The following is a 17117-nucleotide window of genomic DNA, read 5'->3' as shown; positions in this document are numbered from 1 at the left end:
ACAAAACAACAAACAAACAAACAAACATTACACATGTTTATAGTAGATTCGTACATGTCCTATGTGTGTATTTTTGCGTGTACTTTTAACTCGTTTTATTTTTCATTTATAGTATATTTTTTTTAATTTTTAATTTGAATTTTATTGTTTCTCGATCTTTTTGTTTTTTGTTTAATGTCTTCGCTAAGCACACACTGCATACATGTGTTTTATACAACAGCAAATTACGAGATACGAAATAGTATATTTTATTATTTTGATAAATATATTTATATATATACAAATGAGATGCGTTGCGATCCGCAGAATGTTCTAATGTAAATTTATATAGCATTGTTAACATTTTACAAAACACAAAACAAAAACTATTAACAACCAAAATGTAAATTGAAAATAATTATAAAAATAATTGTATAAAAAATGCAAAAAAAAAAAAACCAACAAAAAATAATTTCTAAGATCATAACTGGAAATTATGATAATAAAAAGAAATGTGGAAATTATAATTTGTAGAGTTTCAACTATTTTTTTTTCGAATTGACATTTCAGAATTTTAAGGATATTTTTTTAAAGGTGAAGTATAGAATAATTTGTAAAAGATTAAGGAACTCGGCCGGCCAATTATTATATGTCCTTGGGCATAATGATTTATCTAATCAATACAATATTCGAAACCTTATGAAAATGCTTAAGAGCTGAGTTGCAAGTCTTTCTTTTTTGTACAAAAAAGCAAGAACTCGTTTTCAATAAAACAATATTTTAAAAAGATATCAAAAAAATAAATGTTATAATACTTCTCTACGCGGATATAAATAGCTTATATCTTGAGCACATTCTTTTGGAATCGTTGCAACTTCTATTTTAAGCGTCAGGGTTAGGTCTATAATGAAGCCAAAAGTCATAATAAATTAAACTGGAATTTAGAAATGAAAAAAAAAAAAAAACGAGTATAGGATTCATAGCTCATGCCATATTTGCTAAGTTCGTTATCTTGGCAATAATCTGCGACAGATTATTGCAAAATATAACTGAGTTTTAAAATTCCAATCAACACCAAGCGTTTTATGTTACCGAATCAGAATATATGCCCTGAAAAAAAACCAAGTTCTAAAATCAAGAAGATTTGTCTTAAAAATCGTTTTCTTGACATAAGACAACTTAAAGAACAAATTCTTCAAACTAAGAACATTAGTCTAAAAAATGCCAAATTTTCAAAATAACACCTAAAATTTTTGTTTAGCTCTGTTGATTAAACTGAGTGTAAGTAGAAAAAAGAAAATTAAAATATAAATAATACATTTTTGATCTTATATGATAATTAGATTTTTAGTGTAAGAAAACTATAAGATTTTTGTTTCTTGTTAATAAGTGCTTGGGTCTTAAATTAAATGTTCTTGATGTGTTTTCTAACATTAGGATTTTCACGTTCTTGACAAACTTTTGAGATCAAAATTCTTAATTTTAGAACATTTTTTTGTTGTGTGTTTCCTTAAGGAAATTGTTCAGCTTGCAATCTATTCGGAATTATTCGGATACCTCTACTTGTTATAAAGTTATGCGTTCATTGTTGATCCGATGTGGCCAGTGTTCTATCGTAACTAACGCTGCAGTGCAACAGGTCAGTGCGACAGAACCGGAAGCTCGATCGTATGCAATCTATGAATGTCATATAGCATAACACTCGAATGGTGGCAAATCAATTGGAACCGTTGACGAGGGCGAGGGCGAGGGCGAAAGCGAGGAAAGCTAGATGACGATGGGGATATAAACAATTGAAGCACATCAAGCTGACACACAATAATGTGCTCCAGTTCTAAGATCAGCTAGCGTGATAGGTGCTAATTTAATCATCTGTAACTAAATTGAAATGCATCTGACAGAAAGCAGATCGCAGTCGCAGTCCGTTCAATTGTCTTTGGCCAGTCGAGCAGTTGGACGATACTTTTGAGCTTAGCTACGAATCAGTTGGCACAACGCTTCAATGGCATTTGCATTTGCATAAGTCGCAGCACACAAATATAATAATAATAAAAGAACAACAGCAACAACAACAACAACAACAACGAAATCAGCATTATAATAGATTTGTCAACTCTGAACCGCATTTGCATCGAGATCTTATCGCTCAACCCTCTGAGACAGCAACCATCACAATGTGCTCCAGTTCCGTAAGTATTTAGTCGCGATGCTGCGTCGTCTTTGGCAAGCAGCTGCCTGGTCGCTGGCTTCCACTAAGCCAAATCCCTGCCAAGTGTGTCCAAGCAATTACAGATAAGCCGCTTATTGCATTGCACTTCACAACATTTCATCATTGCTCTTCTCTTTGTAATTAAAAAACAAAACAATCATTTTAGCAACGATACATTACGTCTATGATATATGTAGATAAAAGTGCAAATTGATCGCGTGTTTCATTTCCATTAGTTTCCATTACTGAAGTATCCATTCATCATTAATAGTTTTTGTGCTTTGTATTTCCTCCTTTACCTAAGCACACATTATTCATTTGTTTAATTTCCATTCGACCCATTTGATCCCCAATCTCATTTCATATATTTATTAGTTCTGTGTTTCATTTTCATTTGTTTCCATTGCTGATTTGGTGGCCTTGAATTTCCCCCTTTATCTAAGCACACATTATTCTTTGTTTAATTTGCATCGCATTCCATAGAAAAGGTACACAAGAGGGAAAGTAATGGCAATGGAACATAAGGCATACATATATAATATAATAGATATGTATTTGTTAGTTCTGTGTTCCATATACCATATGTCTATACGTACAGTGGAGAGCAAAAGTGGATACATGTTTATCACTTCTGACTTAAAGGTGATGTAAAATTCGTCAAAATATGTCAAAATCGATTTAATTTCTTATTTTATGCATCCCCAAGTATCCACTTTGCTCTGTGTTTCATTTCCTTTGCTTTTCCTCTTGTGTGCCGGTTCTCCATACCGACATATGTACAAACGTGTGCAAAGGTTGTGTGTTTCATTTCCATGCGTTCCCCTACATATTATTCGCAGTAAAACGCAATCCCATTTTTCAAAACATCATAATTGCAATCCATGTGGTTTAGCTAATTAATTTAACCGCTTTTCCATTGTTTCTTCATTCACCTGTTTCGCCGTAGTGGGTTTTAATTACATTTGTGCCAATTCCATTTGTTTCGTAGCTGCAAGCTGCACACATTACATTACATTATATTGAATGCATTGAAACTTGAACTATTTTCTCTTACTTTGAATGCACTAACAACATCTCAGTCAATTTTTAAAATACTTTACTCTATCTTCACATGCATGTTATGCGTTCCATTTCCATTCGTTTCTCTGCAGCCCAAAAATATTAAGCAGCTCTCTGCAGCGGAACGTGAAAAGTTCTTCGACTCTTTCGATGTGGTCTGCGATTGTGACGGTTGGTTTACATTTTATAGATCATACTATCTAGCTTTTAATAAATTAATCATTATGAAAATAATAACAATAATTATTTTTAAAATTGAAAAGTTCTTAAATCAAGATTTTGTAACCTTCTTTTCAATCCAAAATAAAACATCCTTGAATCAAAATTTTAATCTTAAAATAAGATGTTTTAAATGTTAAAATGCAAATTTAGCATGCAAATCTTATTTCAAGATTGTTTTTTTTTTTTTGAGATCAACAAAATCTTAAATCAACATTTTTCAATCTAGATTTTTTTCTTCCATTGTGATCATTGTTTCAATCTTTGCTTACTTAATGTAAGCAATCGAGATAGGAGCATTGAAATGAATCGAGTAACTAGTCGTATACGCAACAAAACTGAAGCTTTACATTATGTTGCGTTTACGACTCCGATTATTTCTGAAGATGGGGAAAACGAATTTGTGAAGAAAGAAAAGGGAAATATACTTGTATTGTATAAAGATAGAGTTTAATCTATGTTGTCCTTTGCAGGCGTTGTCTGGTACACTTTGCGTGACTTTATACCAGGGTCAGCTGAGGCAATCTCCGAGCTGCAGCGTCGCGGGAAGCAGCTCACCTTTGTGACCAACAACAGCATTAGCTCCGTGAAGCAGCATCTCCAGAAGTTCGCTAGTCAGCCCGGACTAAGCATAGACGAGGTAAGCAGCAAAGATTGTTCGAATAATGATCAAACTCCAATCCCCACTTGATTGGTTAATGCAGGAACAGATTGTGCATCCGGCTCAGACGATTTGCGATCATCTCAAATCGATTGGCTTCGAGGGACTCATCTACTGTTTGGCCACGCCTCCCTTCAAGCAGTTGCTACGCGATGCGGGCTTCAATTTGGCGGAGGAACGAGAAGGATTCGTGATCGAGAGCATCGCGGATCTGCGTGATGCCATCTATGGACGGCAGGAGGTGCAGGCGGTGGTCATCGATGTGGACTTCAATCTGAGTGCCACGAAACTTATGCGCGCCCATGTCCAGCTGCAGAATCCCAACTGTTTATTCCTGGCCGGCGCAGCTGATGCCATGATTCCCTTTGGCACCGGCGACATCATCGGTGGGCAACCCATTAAATTCTATTCTGTTCTTTACTCTTGCGTTACTCTCTCTCTCTCCCTCCCTCCTTTTAGGACCCGGCGCCTTCATCGATGTGGTGGCCAAGGCGAGTGGACGCCAGCCCACGGTGCTGGGCAAGCCGGGTGAGGCACTGCGTCAACTGTTGCGCGATCGCCACATCGATTGCCCAAACAGTCGCGTCCTCTTCATCGGCGACAGTCTGGCCAGCGACATTGCCTTTGCCCGTGCCAGTGGCTATCAGACGTTGCTCGTCCTCACCGGCGGGGGCAGCGCCGAGGATGTCGCCAGCTTGCCCCCCGACCACGCCCACTTGCCGGATTACGTCTGCGATTGCCTGGGCGATCTGTCGGATAAGTGGAGGAAGTGAGGATGTGACCCAGATGGGCATTTCGCTCAGTTCTAAAAAACCCAATTGCACAAGATTTTTTTTTTACATCATTGCTAATTATTTAAGAACTTTTTGTTTCATATAATAACCGAAGATCGTAGAACATAGTTTTGAATAAAATTCCGAATTTTTAAAAATTTAATCAAGATTGAAAAAATCTTTATTTACGATTTCAGTTGGTCTTGGGTTCAAACTCTAGTAGGTTCATATACAATATATAAACAAGTAAGAAAGTTACAGTCGAGTGTGCTCGATTATACAAAATACTATAGTACCACATTCAAAATATACTAGATTGTCGACCAAAGCAACTAAGACCCCTAGTAAGTAGGCTCATACAAAAGTATTTCTTTAATAACTTCCACAATTCGATCATTTTCATTGGGAATATGAAATGGAAAATAATCGAGATAACTAAGAATACAGGGTATATAGAAGGCCTGAACACTCGAAAGTTGTACGATTTCAATTATCTTATGCATAGTTCAAGCAAGTTCGTTGATAAGATTAACGCAAGTGAAAACATCATAAATTATAGTGATACTATAAAAATAAAACGAAAGTACTTCTCAACACAGAATGATGTATTAAATTTATTACAAATTCTCTCTCTCTCTCTCTCTCTCTCTCTCTTTTCTCTAATAAATAGGGGGTTACACGATATATTAGTAATTTTATGGGCAAAAATAACAAGCATTATCTTATGGAACATTATAATGTTATATACACAAGAGCACAGAAGTGCAGTAATCAGTAAATCAGAACGATCTTTTCCTATACATATTGTAGAGTATTTGCTAGCTCGTCAAACTCTTCGTTCTGCGATCCTTGCCGGTGAATAAACTATCAATCTTAGAGTAATCTAGCTAGACATGCGCCTTGGGCACAAGTGTCTCGAATAGTTTCGCCAAATCGGCCGCACTATCCGCATAATAATCGGGCACCAAATCGGGCGAAGTCTCCGCCTCGAGTTGCTCCAGCGTACAGCCTCCGGTGAGGACGAGCAACGTTTGGAATCCGCACATACGACCAAATTTCACATCCTGCGCCAACATATCACCGATCATGAGCACACGCTTCGGATCGCTCACCTTGTGATGCTCAATGAGCATATCGCCCAAAGGACGTCCAGGTTTGCCCAGCATCGTCGGCTCCTTGCCACTGGCCTCGACCAGAATGGAGGCAAAGGGTCCCGGTCCAATGATGTTGATGTCCTTGGCCACAGGCAGCAGACGATCCGTGGCGCCGGTTAACAGCAGGCAATCCGGATGCCGCAGATAAAGATGCGCGCGCAGCAGTTTCGTCGAGGTCAAATTGAAGTCCACATCGATGACCACAGCACGCACTGGCGATTTGTCGAAAATGTGCTTCGCCAGATCCGAGTAGGTGTCCTCAATGAGATGATTAGGCTGTCACCACCCCAAAGAAAAGAGAAATACAAGTTAGAAATGAGCTAAAGCAGTTAAAAGAAATTTAACATTAACATAACAGCCATAAGTTAATAGTGTTCGCTTAACAGAATGATTGAATGATAATTAACAGAGCTGAGGAAAAGAAAAAAAAGTTGTCTGCGTAGGAACATTGATTAAAAAGAGTAAAGAAATAAAAAACAAGAATGTTCGCTTAACATAAAAGTTAAATGCTAAATAACATAAGTTACAACTGAATTATTTTTTGAAGACAAGTTTTTATACGATTGAGGAAACAAAAAAGTTCACTGCGTATAAATTTGAGGAATACTTTGGTATCTCAAACTTTTACAGAATGTTCGCTTAACAGAATTATTGAATGCTGAATAACAGAGCTGTTAAGTAATAACTACATAGCCTATTTCTTGAACATCTTCCAAGTTATTTATACGACTGAGGAAAAGAAATAAAAGTTGTCTGTGTCGAAAGTAATACTGACAACAAGTTTTATCAAGCTTTTACATACTATGAGATGAAGATATTGATGTAAGGCAATAAATAAGACAAGAATGTTCGCTTAGCAGAATGATTGAATGTTAAATAACAGAGCTGTTATTATACGATTTAGGAAAATAAAAATAGGTGTCTGAGAAATTCTGATACCATGTTTGGTATCTCAACCTTTTACCCTGATTAAGAAGAATAAATAAATAAATAAAGCAGGAATGTTCGCTTAACGCAATCGGTAAATGTTAAATTACAGAGCTGTTAAGTTGCAACTGACTTATTTCTCGAATAACTTCGAACTTTTTTATTCGATTGGAAGAAAATCTTTGTCCGACAATTTGGGGAATACTGACATCAAGTTTAGTATCTCAACAATAAATAAATAAATGAACAACTTGGGAAATACTGACATCAAATTTGGTATCTCTAGGTATAACAGATTATGAGATAAAGGGGTTCATAAGGACAGATAGTCGAATACTGATTAAGAAGAATGGGATTGAGAAACAGAATGTTTTCCCAATTGAGTATACACACGGAAAAGATTAAACTGAGGAGGAGTGAGAAGGGAATTAGGTTAACTTACGCCATCGATCATCTGGAAGCCGGCATCGTGGAGCACCTGCTTGAACTTTGGCGACGCTATGATGTAGATAAGTCCATCGAAATTGATGCTGCGCAGATAGTGGACAATCGACTGCGCTGGATGCCAGATTTGCTCCTTCTGCACCTCCATGCCCACCTGGGCGAAACTGCGCACTGTGGACTCGACGGCACGTGCACTGTTGTTGGTCACATAGGTGATGGGTTTGCCGGCCTTTTGGAGGGCGGCAAAGCCATCGGGGGCATGGGGCACGTTGTGCTGCAGAGTGAAGATGACGCCATCGATGTCCGTGAAAACGCGATCAAAGGAGTCGACAAAGCGACGCTTCTCTTCCGTACTCAATTGCAAAATGTGACGAGGTCGCTGTAAGTGAGTGATAAAAAAAAAAACACAAGAAAATAATGATTCGTTTGTAATTCAAGGAATCTGATGATCAAGCAGTGACTAACGCTTGCGACGCTGCTGCTGCTGCTGTTGTTGGCCATGACGAAGGTTGGTGCTGCGGTTGCTGCTGCTGCTGCTGCTGCTGCTCAACTAATGTGACAGACTCGACTAACGCATCATAAAAACTAAAAACTGCAAAGAAAATAAATTAACACTTTCCAGGCAACGGCGTTCGAAGACTGAGCGAGCAAGCGAGCGAGCGAGTCGAGTGAGTGAGTGAGTGAGTTAATGTACACCGTACGTATGAGGAGGTCGCTCCCGTTTGCTATCAAGAAACCCACAAACAAAAACCCAAAACCGAAAACAAAAACAATAATGAAATTGAAACCAATAACTGTTGTTGTTGTTGCTGCTGCTGCTAAAACTTATCTCCACTCTCTCTTCTTTGTGTTTATGCACTCTCGCAGTTTCACCATCGCTCTCGCTCTCTCTCGCGCTGTCGCTGTCGCTGCCACAGCCGTAAGTGCTTTCCTGCCTGCACCCACAACCCAACCTGTATGTGACAAAAGCGTGCAAGTGCACAAATACATACAAACACACGCATATATGCACATGCATATGTATGTAAAAACCGCTATTGCAACGGTTTGTGCTGGTTGAAGCTTAAAGTGTAAACGATATTCGAATTAATCTAATCGAATTTCCAAGAAACAACACACACATATGCACATATTATGAATATGAATGAAGTGTAAACAGGAGATACTATATGTACACATCATTATGAAACTCAGGAATCTATTTATTATAATCAATTCATTTACATCTTTTTGAGTGCAAAGTAAACTAATAATTTCAATTAGGAAGTGTTAAAATCAAATTATTGTTCATAATGTTTGATTTTACTATAAACAAAAGCAAAAGATTATACATTGTGATGAAATACAAGAATAATGTCAACAAGTGAAATTATTATCTAAAATCTAAGCGTTGAAATCTAATTTAATTTTACTAAGTAGTATTCAATTTAGAATGAAATAGGTCCAATAACACGTCTAACGGTTACGTATTATTTATTAGAAATGTGCTAATATTTCATGAGTGGAAACAATTTCATTAAATTGAACTTTGATGTTTAACTCAATAAAATTCTCAAGCTTTTCAATGCAAACCTTCTATAATATAAAAAACAAAATTGATGGAAGCCTAACAAAAGTTATAGTAAAATTACAGTATACAATTTTACAATAATAATAAATATAGTTTGAATGGTGACCAGTATAATGTAATTGATATATATAGAATATCTGTAACAGTTGCTGAGTAGAAGAACACGTATTTATATAAACAGATTCGTATTGATTTCCAAAAGTGAAATTTTCATTGATTATATATGTATATAAAAATATAATAAAATCTATTGAATGAAAAGATTACTTACTCGGATATAAATGTTCGGTGATAGATAAGTGTGATGATGCAATTTGCTGTAGTAATCTAAAGTGAAAAATTCCACATCGATATCGCATTAAGGGGTTAAAACTAAAGCTGATATTATCATATAAACTGCAATACTTAAAGATTAATAAAGAAATATCATTGTTATGGTGCTGTTTGTTAATGTCGAATACACAATATTGATATAAACACGTGTTATCACTTATATATACCATTTTGATAAGCCTTTTAGTGGCTTCTTATCAATGAATGGGGAGGAACACATCTTAGCTACAGAGTTAAAGTTTGGCAAATCTCAAAATAAACACTTTTTATCAGCGGCCATTCACCTATTTGAGAGCATTTTATCGCGTGCCCCAATTCCAAATAGCAAACAAGTAAGAAAGCTACAGTCGAGTGTACTCGACTGTGAGATACCCGCTACCCATTTTGAATAAAATCAATATATTTTGCGGTATTATTCTCAAAATATACCAAATATACTGCAAAAATACTATAAATATACCAAATAGTATATGTGGTATATCGATATAGTACCGCATTCAAAATATACCATAGACGGCACAATATACCAGATTGTCAGCCAAAGCAACTCAGACCCTTAGTAAGTAGGCGTTTTTGCCCATACAAAAGTATTTCTTTAATAACTTCGACAATTTCTATTTGATCGCAACCAAATTTTCAGGGATCATAACTACTATAGTTATTATTGTATATACCAAAATTCGTAACTCTAGCTTTAAAATTACGCTTGTTATTCGAATTTATTGATTTGCGGGGGCGGAGGTGGGCGTGGCAAAAATTTGAAACAAACTTGATCTGCGTGCAAACATAACAAATGCTGTCGAAAACAAATTATAGCTCTATCTCTTATAGTCTCTGAGATCTAGGTGTTCATACGGACAGACGGACGGACGGACAGACGGACATGGCTATATCGTCTCGGCTGTTGACGCTGATCAAGAATATATATACTTTACAGGGTCGGAGATGCCTCCTTCTACCTGTTACATATATTTCCTGCCGGCACAAAGTTATAATACCCTTCTACCCTATGGGTAGCGGGTATAAAAACAAACAATTCGTAATTGGATCTATATAGTACACTGCGTAGACTGTTATTCATTTTGAGACGTTTATATTTTATAATATAATATTTTAGTGTAACTATTTTGTATGAAAAGCTAATAACAATACTATGATGGACAATTTTCTAGCTAAAAAGCTTATTGGATGATGCCGCAGAATGTTTAATTCTTTTAATAAAGATTCATCATTTAAATATGGAGAAGAAAGTAAAGGTATGTAAATTCGAGAATTTATGTTATTTAACACAGATCACAGTTTCGGCTGGCTAAGAGTAAATTTTCAGCACATTTTTGTGTACGTATTAATAAAACCATGTTCTATAAATATACCGAAAATATCACAAAAATACTGAAATATACCGAGGGCTATATTTAGTAAATCGATATACATAGTACTACATATTAAAACAAGAAAGAAAACTACCGTCGAGTGTGCTCGGCTATGAGATACCCGGTACCCATTTTTAATGAAATAAAAACAGAGCGGTATTAATTTTAAAATATACCAAATTAACAATCTGTTAAATACTGAAAAAATACCAAAGGCTATATTTGGATTATTGATATAGTACTACATTCAAAATTTGTCATAGAGAGCAAAATATATCAATTTTCAGGAATCATAAAACTATAGTTGTTATTGTAAAAACTACGCTTGTTATTTGATTGCGTACAAACATAACAAATACTGTCAAAAAAATATATATAATATATATGTATATGTAGTTATAATACCCTTTTACCCTATGGGTAGCGGGTAAAATAATTGTTTGAAGAACAATTTTAGTACTTTACTCTCCAGTCTAAGTGTACTAATATTTATGTTCAGCGAAAACAGATCCTTTCTTGCACTTGTTGTTAGTTAATCAAATAATCTGGTAATAAATATATGTATAAGTAAAAGAATGTCGCTCATAAGTGGAAGATGCTTGCTGTGTTAATCTTAAAAAGCTCCTCAAATATACCGTCAACGTCCAAAACAGCGTCATAGTCGTCAAGTTGTAAAAATGGAAAGAAAAAAAAAACATTACATTTGGCTCTTTTGGTTAACGGTGAACTGTTTAAGCATTTGTAAATTGATAAGAATAATTTCTTAAAATATATATATACATACTTTATAACTTGTCATTATCTTATTTGGCCGTTAACTTTTTTTTGCAAATATAACGTAAATATTGCTTTCACCTCCGATATTTCTTATCAATAGTTGGCGCTAAAGTATCGGAACTTTTTTGAGTAGTATTAAATTAATACTAAATTAATACATATCGATTTACATGCACAACATGCACAAAAATGTCAACAAGCAAAAGACAGAACCATTCGATGACTGTCGCTGATAAGCTCAACAGCATTAGATTCCTCAAACCAATCGTGCTATCGATAACTGTCGATAATATTGGCCATATAAAGACAGAAAACATTGTTAACGCTTTTGACTCGGTCTAAGATAATAGGTGGCGCAATAAAAATATTAAATATGCCCGCGATCACTTTGTAAATGTAAATGACAAGGATTCGAAAAGTGCAGGCGGAAAAAGGTGAAAAAGACGCAAACTGATAAGCACTGCAAAAAAGCTCATCATTATCCATAAATATGTGCGGCAGTTGGAACAGCACGATGGACAGCACCAGCGGCAATAACAGCAGAAGAACTAGCACTAGCACCAACAGCGATATTGATAACCATTCAAAAGATTACAGCAGCAGCAAAGTAAACTGCACTATTTGCTTGGAATCGTATCGATCGGTTGACAATATCTGGGGAGGCACTTGCGGTCATGTCTTCCACTGGAAGTGCCTGGAGCGTTGGAAAGAAAAGTGAGTGAATGTTGAGTGAATGGTGATACAGTCTGATCTCAATTTAATTTATTTTTGTCCAGCTCGGAACAATGCCCAACTTGCCGCAGTACAAGTGCCACATTCTTTCCGATTTACTTGAACTTTGATGAATCGGAATCAAATCACTTGCCCAATAAAAGCACACAAATTGAGTATAAATATGAATATGAACATGCGCTATAAAGCAGCCCAATTTATACATTTTTACAATTTTACAATCTATGCCGGCTGTATGCCAATGACACATGTAGGTAATAAATATTTACATATACGTACTTATATCACAGACGAGCATTACTTTCTTATTAAAAGCCAAGATTTGAATTGATTATACACCCATTTATCAAATACTTCATTTCCCTGTTGATATTCGAATATTTGGCGGGCAATACTTCTATATTATTTCGATAACGATAGACGTCTGCAGTCAATCAATTGTATTTTATGATGGCAAATTTAGTTTTAGTATTTTTGCGTACTTTGTTTGCACTGTAAACTCTGCAGTGCGTTTGAATTGGACAGCAGATCAGTAGTTCGGTAAATAAAGACAATTGCAAATACAAATAAAATTGCTACTATCAATTGTCCATCAACAATTTGATGTGTGTGCGTATGTGAGTGTGCAACAATTAAGTAATTGGTGTAAACAAACGCATTATAGAGTTATTTTTGCGTGAAATCAAACAAGTGCGCATGCAAGTAAGTTGCATTGTGCATTCTATAACATTTCTCTAGCATTTTAATATCAAATACTACCTTGTGTAAACGAAAGCATTTGTTTGCTTGTTGTTGTTGTTGTTATTGTTGGCATAGTTTGTTTAACCAATAATCTCGAGGAGGCTCGTACTCAGTATTGTTTTGTTGTTGCTGCCTTGTGTGATTATTTGGGACGAGGCCGGAGCCGGAGAATTGGCGCTTTGTCCATATGTCTGTGCATGTTTGTGTGTGTGCTTACAGTTGTATTTGTAAATTTTGCATATGCCGTGTAGTGCAAGGAGGGTCGCTATTGTTTCTCTGTATGTGTGTTTTTGCGTCTGTTGCGCTAATATGTGTGTGTTCATGTTGTGCGTTTGCAAGTACAACAAAAATTGTATTGCGACAGACGCAGACAATACAGAGTTGCTTTGCGGCTCGCGCTGTGCGTTTTGTGCTTGTGGTGAGAACTCTGTTTTTTGATGGTGGTAGCACACAAATCAGGGTTGTTTTGCACTCACAAACTAAAGGCAAAAAAAAAAATCAAGCAAATATTTGCCAAGCAAGCATAATTAATTTGTGCTGTTTGTGCAAAAGCAAAATCAACCAATTGTGTTTGTGCTTTTGTTTTGCGTTTGGTTTTGATGTGTTTTTTGCGCGCCGCAACTGCGAGCACTGGACAACACTGGTCGTCGGCTCTGGTGTGAAACCGGGTGGTGAATTGAAGTTTGCTGCTGTGGTGAACTTGCGCGTCTTTGTTGAGAAAAAAATGTCGACGCGAAAAGTATTTAATCATTAGTCAGAAAGCCTGTCTACACTTGATGCTTATTATTGTTGTTGTTGTTGCTGCTGTTATTTAGTTGTATTTTTTCGTGTTTTTCGTGTGTGTATGTGTGTGTGTTGTGTGCTGTGGCAAGAAACAGATGCAAAGCAGCAAAAGTTATGTAAATGCTGCAAACTGCAATTGTTGATGCAGCGAGGCATTAGAAATAAACTCCATACGACACGACGACACGGTGGCGCTCCTGTCGACCGCAAAGTGAAACTGCTGCAGTGGCGAAAGTCGCCAAAAACGTACACAGACACAAAACACAGCAGACAGACAAACACGCACACAGCGAATAAGCAAAATAGCGAAATAACAAAATAACAAAAACAGCAACAAAACGAAACTAAGCGAAACGAAACGAAACAACAAACAAAACGAAGCAAAATAAGAAAGCAAGCGAAACATGGACAACTGTGACCAGGACGCTGGCTTTCGTCTGGGGCCGATAAAGGAGGAAGTGAAGCCGGACATCTCGCAGCTAAATGACAGCAACAACAGCAGCTTTTCGCCCAAGGCCGAGAGTCCCGTGCCCCCATTTCTGCAGGCCATGAATATGGCCAACGTGCTTCCCGGAGTCGGTGGCAATAACAACAACGCCAATCAAATGGCCGCCACATCACAGCAGCAGCAACAACAGCAGCAACAATATCCGCCAAATCATCCGCTGAGCGGATCAAAGCACTTGTGCTCCATCTGCGGGGACCGGGCGAGTGGCAAGCACTATGGCGTCTACAGCTGCGAGGGATGCAAGGGCTTCTTCAAGCGCACCGTGCGCAAGGATCTCACATATGCGTGCCGCGAGAATCGCAACTGCATTATCGACAAGCGGCAGCGCAATCGCTGCCAATACTGTCGCTATCAGAAGTGCTTGTCGTGCGGCATGAAGCGCGAGGCGGTGCAGGAGGAGCGACAGCGTGGGGCACGCAGCTCGGCGGCACGCAACAGCGCTGGTAGCGGCAATGCAACTGGACTCGGTGGCGGACCCGTTGGAGGCGCAAGTGGCAACAGCAGCGGCGGGAACTTGAGTGGCAGCAATCTTGGCAGCGGCGGCGGCAGCAATCTGGGTGGCGCCTCTGATGAGTTCATGGCCAACAATGTGTCCCGCGACTTCACCATCGAACGGCTGCTGGACGCCGAGCAACGGGCAGAGACGCACAGTGGCGATCAAGCGCTCGCCTTTCTGCGGGTTGGACCCAATTCCACCGTGCAACCGGACTACAAAGGAGCCGTCTCCGCCCTGTGCCAGGTGGTGAACAAACAGCTCTATCAGATGGTAGAGTATGCACGCCTCATGCCACATTTTGCCCAACTGCCACTCGACGATCAGGTCATACTGCTGAAAGCCGCATGGAACGAGTTGCTGATCGCGAACGTCGCCTGGTGCAGCATTGTGTCGCTGGACGACTCGCTCGGCGGCATGGGGCACGGGGATAGCGCCTTTGAGCGGCGATCGCCGGTGATGCAGCCACAGCAGCTGTTCCTCAACCAGAGTTTCTCGTATCATCGCAATAGCGCCATCAAGGCGGGCGTGCATTCCATCTTCGATCGCATTCTGTCAGAGTTGAGTGTGAAGATGAAACGCTTGAATCTCGATCGACGGGAATTGTCGTGCCTCAAAGCGATCATACTCTACAATCCGGACATCAGGGGCATTAAGAATCGAGCGGACATCGAGCTCTGTCGCGAGAAGGTTTACGCCTGCCTCGATGAGCACTGTCGCGTCGAGCATCCCGGCGATGATGGACGCTTTGCTCAGCTATTGTTGCGGCTGCCTGCGTTGCGTTCGATCAGTTTGAAGTGCTTGGATCACTTGTTTTTCTTTCGCATCATCAGCGATCGGCCGCTGGAGGAGCTGTTCATTGAGCAGCTGGAATCGCAACCGCCGCCAGGATTGACGCTCAAGCCCGAATGAGTTGCAGCTGATGAGGACGAGGACGATGATGATGCGCTGTTATCGTTATCGATGTCCCTGGAAATAGATATATAGAATAATGATCGATGATCGATTGGATCGGAATCGATTGATTGTGATTGAGTTTATGCGCATTTCTCCCCCCACTTACCCCTTTTAATTTAATATGAGATGATACTACATAAAATATAAAATATGTCATTGTTGTTTTTTTTTTTTTTTTTTTTTGTATACTAGAAAATGTTGCCCCCTACTCTCTCCCTCTATTTACATTTATCGCCCTATTTGCGATAAAACAAAAAAAAAATCGAAAAGGAAAACAAAACATAGTTATATGTATGTAGTACATGTATATATATACAAATATATATATATATATAAACATATTATATGATAAATGTAAAACATACAACTAAACTAAATCTGTAACAAGCATTGTAATTATTTCTTAAAATAATTATACCCACAACAAGTTATAAAATACATGCAAAATTAATATACTGTACGAATACAAATACGAATATACATTATATAGTGTTATATAGCTGTAGATTTTGCGATGTCCAAGTTGATTTCGCTGACGATGTAGATGTCGATGTTATTATAGATATAATACCCGAGAGTGTATGTGTGTGTTTGTTATTTTTGCCTTCATTTGTCCTTGTGCAAAAGAGAACGGGCGAAATTGTCCTCGAAATGATTTGGATATTTGGATGTGTTGCATTACAGTAGACACTCGCTAAGCTCACATCGCTCCACTCGACACTGACGTTGCCGCCGCCGCCTCAACTTTGCCACTTTGCCAAATTCCTGAGTCTGCACAATTTATGATTTATTTAAATTTAGATGTCATAACATATGCCAATTTTCAGCTTTTCATATTTCCATTTATTTTTTTGGCAGCGGAACTTTTGGTTGAAATGCAAATAAAAAGTATATGACTTATTTTCGAGAAATTACACCTTCTATTTTAATTATCACAGTCTTATCAAATTTCAATTAGCTTCGAAAAATAGCGAAATAATATTGCTGGATTTGAATTGCATTGAGAGCAGGGATCGTAAATATTATAATTGTATTAAAATATATAAGAATCTTTTTTTTTTTGTTAAAGTATAGAAAAATACCAATTGAATGTAAAATTTGGAAAAATAATTTTGATTTAAAATCACTTACCTAATATAATTTAAAAAATAAAATAAAATTGTGTTATAAAAATAAGTATTTTTATCTCTTTTTTTGTACAATGACAAGAGATACAATATAATTTTTATCTAAAAATGCAAAAAGTTGTGAAATAATTATTAAATTTTGATTTGAAATCGTTTGTCTAATTTTAAAAATATACTAAACAAAAAAAAATTGTTTTTTTATGAGGAAAATGGAAACTTAATAAATATTTCACAATTTAAAAATTAAAAAATCAAAATTTCAAATAAAGAAAATCATTCTGTTACTCGATAAAAATGT

General features: G+C 37.4%; 5 protein-coding genes across 9 annotated transcripts in view; 3 read left to right on the top strand and 2 right to left on the bottom strand.

Moving 5' to 3' along the window:
* LOC117577689 (lambda-crystallin homolog) overlaps positions 1-17117 on the bottom strand; it is a 95351-nt gene that overhangs the window by 18963 nt on the left and 59271 nt on the right. The gene's annotated exons all lie outside the window — the stretch shown is intronic.
* Positions 1955-5063, top strand: LOC117577979 (uncharacterized). Of its 2 annotated transcripts, none has more exons than XM_034263066.2 (5): positions 1955-2168; positions 3340-3418; positions 3940-4106; positions 4171-4513; positions 4587-5063. In XM_034263066.2, exons 1-5 carry the CDS (start codon positions 2154-2156, stop codon positions 4898-4900), a joined length of 918 nt encoding a protein of 305 aa, XP_034118957.1. In that variant the 5' UTR covers positions 1955-2153; the 3' UTR covers positions 4901-5063. The 2 variants fall into 2 exon arrangements, with proteins under 2 accessions (XP_034118957.1, XP_034118956.1); XM_034263065.2 differs by lacking the exon at positions 1955-2168 and adding an exon at positions 2185-2251.
* Positions 5501-8113, bottom strand: LOC117577714 (chronophin). Its single transcript, XM_034262617.2, has 3 exons — positions 7891-8113; positions 7424-7804; positions 5501-6330 (listed from the first exon to the last, which is right to left on the bottom strand). Exons 1-3 carry the CDS (start codon positions 7924-7926, stop codon positions 5788-5790), a joined length of 960 nt encoding a protein of 319 aa, XP_034118508.1. The 5' UTR covers positions 7927-8113; the 3' UTR covers positions 5501-5787.
* LOC117575188 (E3 ubiquitin-protein ligase trul-1-like) lies at positions 11785-12550 on the top strand. Of its 2 annotated transcripts, XM_034259312.2 has the most exons (3): positions 11785-11912; positions 11980-12192; positions 12255-12550. In XM_034259312.2, exons 2-3 carry the CDS (start codon positions 11993-11995, stop codon positions 12394-12396), a joined length of 342 nt encoding a protein of 113 aa, XP_034115203.1. In that variant the 5' UTR covers positions 11785-11912; positions 11980-11992; the 3' UTR covers positions 12397-12550. The 2 variants fall into 2 exon arrangements, with proteins under 2 accessions (XP_034115203.1, XP_034115195.1); XM_034259304.2 differs by having other exon boundaries at positions 11785-12192.
* On the top strand, positions 13655-15880 carry LOC117578234 (protein ultraspiracle). Its single transcript, XM_034263632.2, has one exon. The coding sequence runs from the start codon at positions 14139-14141 to the stop codon at positions 15645-15647; it is 1509 nt and encodes a 502-aa protein (XP_034119523.1). The 5' UTR covers positions 13655-14138; the 3' UTR covers positions 15648-15880.

Source organism: Drosophila albomicans, chromosome X (assembly GCF_009650485.2).
Source record: "Drosophila albomicans strain 15112-1751.03 chromosome X, ASM965048v2, whole genome shotgun sequence".
Taxonomy (NCBI): domain Eukaryota; kingdom Metazoa; phylum Arthropoda; class Insecta; order Diptera; family Drosophilidae; genus Drosophila; species Drosophila albomicans.
The sequence above is the reverse complement of the archived record's forward strand: the minus strand, read 5'-3'. Positions and strand labels throughout refer to the sequence as shown.

Excerpts from the sequence above, each read along its gene's own strand:
- LOC117578234 (XM_034263632.2), top strand. The coding sequence starts at position 14,139 with ATGGACAACTGTGACCAGGACGCTGGCTTTCGTCTGGGGCCGATAAAG.
- LOC117577979 (XM_034263065.2), top strand. The coding sequence starts at position 2,186 with ATGCTGCGTCGTCTTTGGCAAGCAGCTGCCTGGTCGCTGGCTTCCACT. Across the intron at positions 3,419-3,939 it reads TGTGGTCTGCGATTGTGACG|GCGTTGTCTGGTACACTTTG; the intron begins GTTGGTTTACAT and ends TGTCCTTTGCAG. Across the intron at positions 4,107-4,170 it reads CCGGACTAAGCATAGACGAG|GAACAGATTGTGCATCCGGC; the intron begins GTAAGCAGCAAA and ends TGGTTAATGCAG.
- LOC117575188 (XM_034259304.2), top strand. The coding sequence starts at position 11,969 with ATGTGCGGCAGTTGGAACAGCACGATGGACAGCACCAGCGGCAATAAC. Across the intron at positions 12,193-12,254 it reads CTGGAGCGTTGGAAAGAAAA|CTCGGAACAATGCCCAACTT; the intron begins GTGAGTGAATGT and ends ATTTTTGTCCAG.
- LOC117577714 (XM_034262617.2), bottom strand. The coding sequence starts at position 7,926 with ATGGCCAACAACAGCAGCAGCAGCAGCGTCGCAAGC. Across the intron at positions 7,805-7,890 it reads GCAGCAGCAGCGTCGCAAGC|CGACCTCGTCACATTTTGCA; the intron begins GTTAGTCACTGC and ends ACTCACTTACAG. Across the intron at positions 6,331-7,423 it reads GCTTCCAGATGATCGATGGC|CCTAATCATCTCATTGAGGA; the intron begins GTAAGTTAACCT and ends GGGTGGTGACAG.